This window comes from Nuphar pumila, chromosome 2 (genome assembly GCF_984573655.1).
Source record: "Nuphar pumila chromosome 2, dmNupPumi1.hap1.1, whole genome shotgun sequence".
In the NCBI taxonomy this organism is placed as follows: Eukaryota; Viridiplantae; Streptophyta; class Magnoliopsida; order Nymphaeales; family Nymphaeaceae; genus Nuphar; species Nuphar pumila.
The window spans coordinates 19,534,710-19,538,987 of NC_143250.1; the positions used below are offsets into that span (position 1 = coordinate 19,534,710).

The 4,278-nt window shown below is 38.9% G+C and overlaps 1 protein-coding gene across 1 annotated transcript; it reads left to right on the forward strand.

Annotated features, from left to right (window-relative positions):
- Positions 1-3,013: 3,013 nt before the first annotated feature.
- LOC149844954 (ethylene-responsive transcription factor 1B-like) lies at positions 3,014-3,903 on the forward strand. Its single transcript, XM_089997398.1, has one exon. It carries the CDS (start codon positions 3,070-3,072, stop codon positions 3,727-3,729), a length of 660 nt encoding a protein of 219 aa, XP_089853524.1. The 5' UTR covers positions 3,014-3,069; the 3' UTR covers positions 3,730-3,903.
- Positions 3,904-4,278: the final 375 nt, after the last annotated feature.

Genomic DNA, 4,278 nt, shown 5'->3' on the forward strand with positions numbered 1-4,278 from the left:
TCAAAATTTTGAGGCGCATCTTACGATTATGATCTGAATTTTGCTTGAATTTAACCCAAATTTTACTCGATTTTAAAGGTCAAAAATAAAAAAATTTATCACATCTTAATTGGCTCATTTAGGTCTTGTCAATGAGACATGGGTCAAACCCAGATTTAATTGAGGCCACCTAATATCGGGTAGTTTACCGATGTTTCGATAACACAATCAAATTTTTCTAAAATCTTGAAATGTAACTAATTATAAAAATACACGATATTACATGGGGTCCTGTGCCAAGATGAAGGCCTAGGTTTGAATCCCTCTGCCACATAGGGCTCAAGAAATATCCTGTAAGGCAGCTTGTTTTTCAAAAAAAAGAAAAATCTTTGTGATAGTAATATATATAGGAAAAGTGGTGGCTGCTTAATCCATAGATGCCTAAAAGCCCTTATGAGGATGCATTCAGTATTAAATAAAAAGGCTTTAGAGGCACTTCAAAAGTTCCCCTAAAGCCCTTTTTTGTGCAAAAAAAATGATAAGCATCCATGGGCATGAGTGTGTTTTTGTTAAGTAGCTACTGATTAAGCAGCACTTTCTCTCTCTTTATATATATATATATATATATATATATATATATATATATATATATATATATATATATATATAGTAGGGTGTATGTGTCTGATGATACATCGGACCATTTTGAGCGAAAACAGATTTTGTGTTCAATGTAGTTCATCTTGAAAAATGAATGACGCCCATCAAAAGCATACGAACAGCTCTTCGTGAGCCGTCCATTTTTAAATCCTCTGATGCCATTTATCCAGCTCATGATCAGTTTTCATGCAGTTTATCTTAAGATTAACGGCATCCAAGGGACCCCTCATCCTGTCTGATTTCCTAAAGCATGGCTAGCATTAAAATTGTTTCTCTTGTGGTCGAACTCTCTTCGATCATCTCTTCTGTATGACAATTTTTTGTGATTATGAAATGTTTCATTTTCCCTCTAAAAAAAGTATGAACGATGACCTATCAATCGAAGAAAAAGAAAAGGGTGTGGTTGACATGAAATACCTGCACCAGTGTTAACTCTTTTGTGTACCTCCTAGCAAACCTCGGGTAGTGGAGCTCGTGAATTTAGCACCTAACAGTCCATGTTCATTAAATTTCAGTAACTATTGCACGTCATGGAATTGGTAAAATTTTCAAAGCTCATTGAATTGGACTGCCTTCCATCTATTTGGTCTTAAAGACTCGTCTACTCCTCTATCTAGAAACATCAGTGTGTTCAACGTACCAAGTAGCAAGAAAATTCTCTATTGTTACTTGTACCTGCGTTTCTACTTTTCCTTTCTTGTGTTACACAGTGCAACTAAATTGGCCACCTATAAAAAAAATAGACATGTTGGTATGCATCGCTATTATCGGTCATTCATTGACTAAAAAATTATGGGCAAATTCCATAAGATGATACGCCTTCCTCAAGACATACTTTAATATGAGATACAAATGAAGTCCTGATTAAGTACTTCTACTCAAGACGTACTTTTCCAGCTTCAAGGGATCCCTACCAATCAGTTCCAAGTGGGGATAGTCAGTGGGTCGGGTATGACCTTGTCCCGGCTAGGTACCAGATCAAGTAGGGTCAGTGTTTGGTAAAAAAAAAAACAAAGGTTCCGATTCGGGTCGAACCCATGAAGTCGATCTGGTTACAATATGGATTGGGTATGGTTTATAAAATTGTATACCCAGCCTCACACCACCGAAAGTTTGATTAAGATCTGCGTTTTTTCAATGTAAAAAGCATAAAAAAGATATTTTATCAGGTATGGATATGTCTGGTTTAAGTGGTCTTTGATGGACGTGATTAATTATGCTTTAACTTATGAAAGATTCAATTGGACGCCTATTTTAGAAAAGCTTCATTAAAAGTATGAAAAAATTACGTTGTTATGTTTTTTCAACAAAATCTCAAAACATTTTTCATTTTTATTTTACATCTTTTCGATTCTTGCTCCTTTCTCTGACCTATTTTTGTAATGAAATTTAAACTTTGATAATTGTTTATTTTGCGTAATTAAACTTCTAGCATTTGAATCGATGTTGTCAGAACTGGTTTCAAACCTGAATAGATTTAAAAAAAAAAGAATCAGAGAATTGGCCGATTTATTTATTTTTTTTGTTAACTTCAAAGATCATAAAAATCAAATTAAAAAACTAAAAAAAAAAATTTGAAAAGAGGAATTGCTGAACCAAGGTTGAACCGGCTAATCTTTTAGTATGGCTCATTATTTGACCCTGAAGCCAATCAATTTGAGGCTAATTCGGTTCGATTCTGACAACATTGGTATGAAAAAATCAATGAAAAGTTACCCTACAAATAATTGCCCTGCTTTTGTCATCATACATAGAGGGGAGAGAAAGAGACGCTTGATGTAAGCTAGCTTTGTCCTTATTCGTTTTACCCGTTCTACCCTTGTTCACAAAAAAAAGAAAAAGAAAGAAAGAGACGGTATTAGGTCAGGGGCAGCTCTAACGTTCATCTCAAAATGAACGACACCCATCAAAGACGATCGAGAGGTTCATTATGAGACGTTCATTTTATGAGACTCCGATGCCATCCATCCGAATCATCAACGGCATCAGAAGAAAAAACAAAAAAAGTGGGACCGATCCAATTGATGGGCATCCCATTCGTACAGGTTTTGGATGCCGTTCATCTTGAGATCAACGGCATCAAGAGATACTCTGACGGATGACCTGATCCCACCAGGGAGAAGCCGATAGTAAATACCACGTTTCATTGGATGACGTTGGGATTCAAACGCAAGCCTGCTGAGGTCATGAGACCTGGTGGCCGTAGGTCATTGACCCACGTTGTGGGGCATGGTGACCTTGGGGATTATCACTCACCAGCCTACCATGTCCCTGTTCCCACCCTTTTCTTTCCTGCTCACCAGGACACATCCAATCCCCAACCATAAAAAAAAATTGGTTATTTAAGGCCACCCCACTTTATCATCAAAGCCCACAACACTTGCAGTCCTGGTGGTGCAAGAAACCACAACACCAACCCTTAATTCCTCCATGCAGAACTCAGCTCTTCCCTCATATGGTTCCCCTGAATCATACTACTCTTGGGAGGGCTTTGCATCACAAGAAGTGTTGCCTTTCAACGAGAATGATTCAGATGAGATGTTCTTGTTTGATGTGCTCATTGAAGCCAACAAGAAAACAGGGGACTCACAGATCTGCAGCAAGAGGGAAGAGGGCGAAAACAATAATCACTCAGGTGGTGCAAGTCCAGAAGGCAAAACGACTAAAGAGAAGTACTACAGAGGAGTTCGCCGACGTCCGTGGGGAAAGTATGCTGCTGAGATAAGAGACTCCACAAGGAACGGGATCAGGGTGTGGCTGGGAACTTTTGAGAGTGCAGAGGCGGCCGCGCTTGCCTACGATCAAGCTGCTTTCTCAATGCGTGGATCCATGGCCATACTCAATTTCCCGGTGGAACGTGTTAGGGATTCGCTCCGCGACACGACTTATGGTAAAGATGGGTGTTCGCCAGCGATCGCGCTCAAGGAGAAGCACTCCATAAGGAAAAGGAACAAGGGCAGGAAGCAGAAGGAAACCAGTGAGTTGAAGAGGCCTGGAGTCAGGATTCAGAATGTTATGGAGTTGGAGGACTTGGGAGTTGAGTACTTGGAAGAGCTGCTCAGTTCATGTACAAGTGAAGGGATTATGTAATCCTTCCTCTCTCTACCTTTACCCATATCTCTTGAAGAAGAGAACATCCATGCTGTTTTTAGACCACCAATCATGGAACTTGTGTATTGTTATAGGATTTTTCCATGAACATTTCTTTTTTTCTTTTTTGATTTCTTTATCATGTTTGATACATAAACAGAGGTTTTGAGGGTATGTTCTTTGGTAACCCCAAGGGTCACCTTTACTTTACTTTAAAAGAAGGTCAAATCAATGGTCCACGAGAGATTCATACGATAAGTATAATATGAGTGTATGCACGTGTCACAAGCTTATGACCCTTGCAGCAACATCTTTAGATTTGCAGCTGGAGGTGGGCCCTTTTTTTTTATAGAAAAATACGAAGATATACACTACTCGGATAAGAAACAGAGACCTTTCAGTTAAGATAGCGCTACCTAACCATCCAGCTATCTCATTCAACCCACTATGAATTTTGCTTCCTAACAGGCCTAATGGAGAAAGGGGAAAACACCCAATTTTGCCCATTGCATTAAGGGGGAGATGACTTTGAAAATGGCCCTCTCTTTC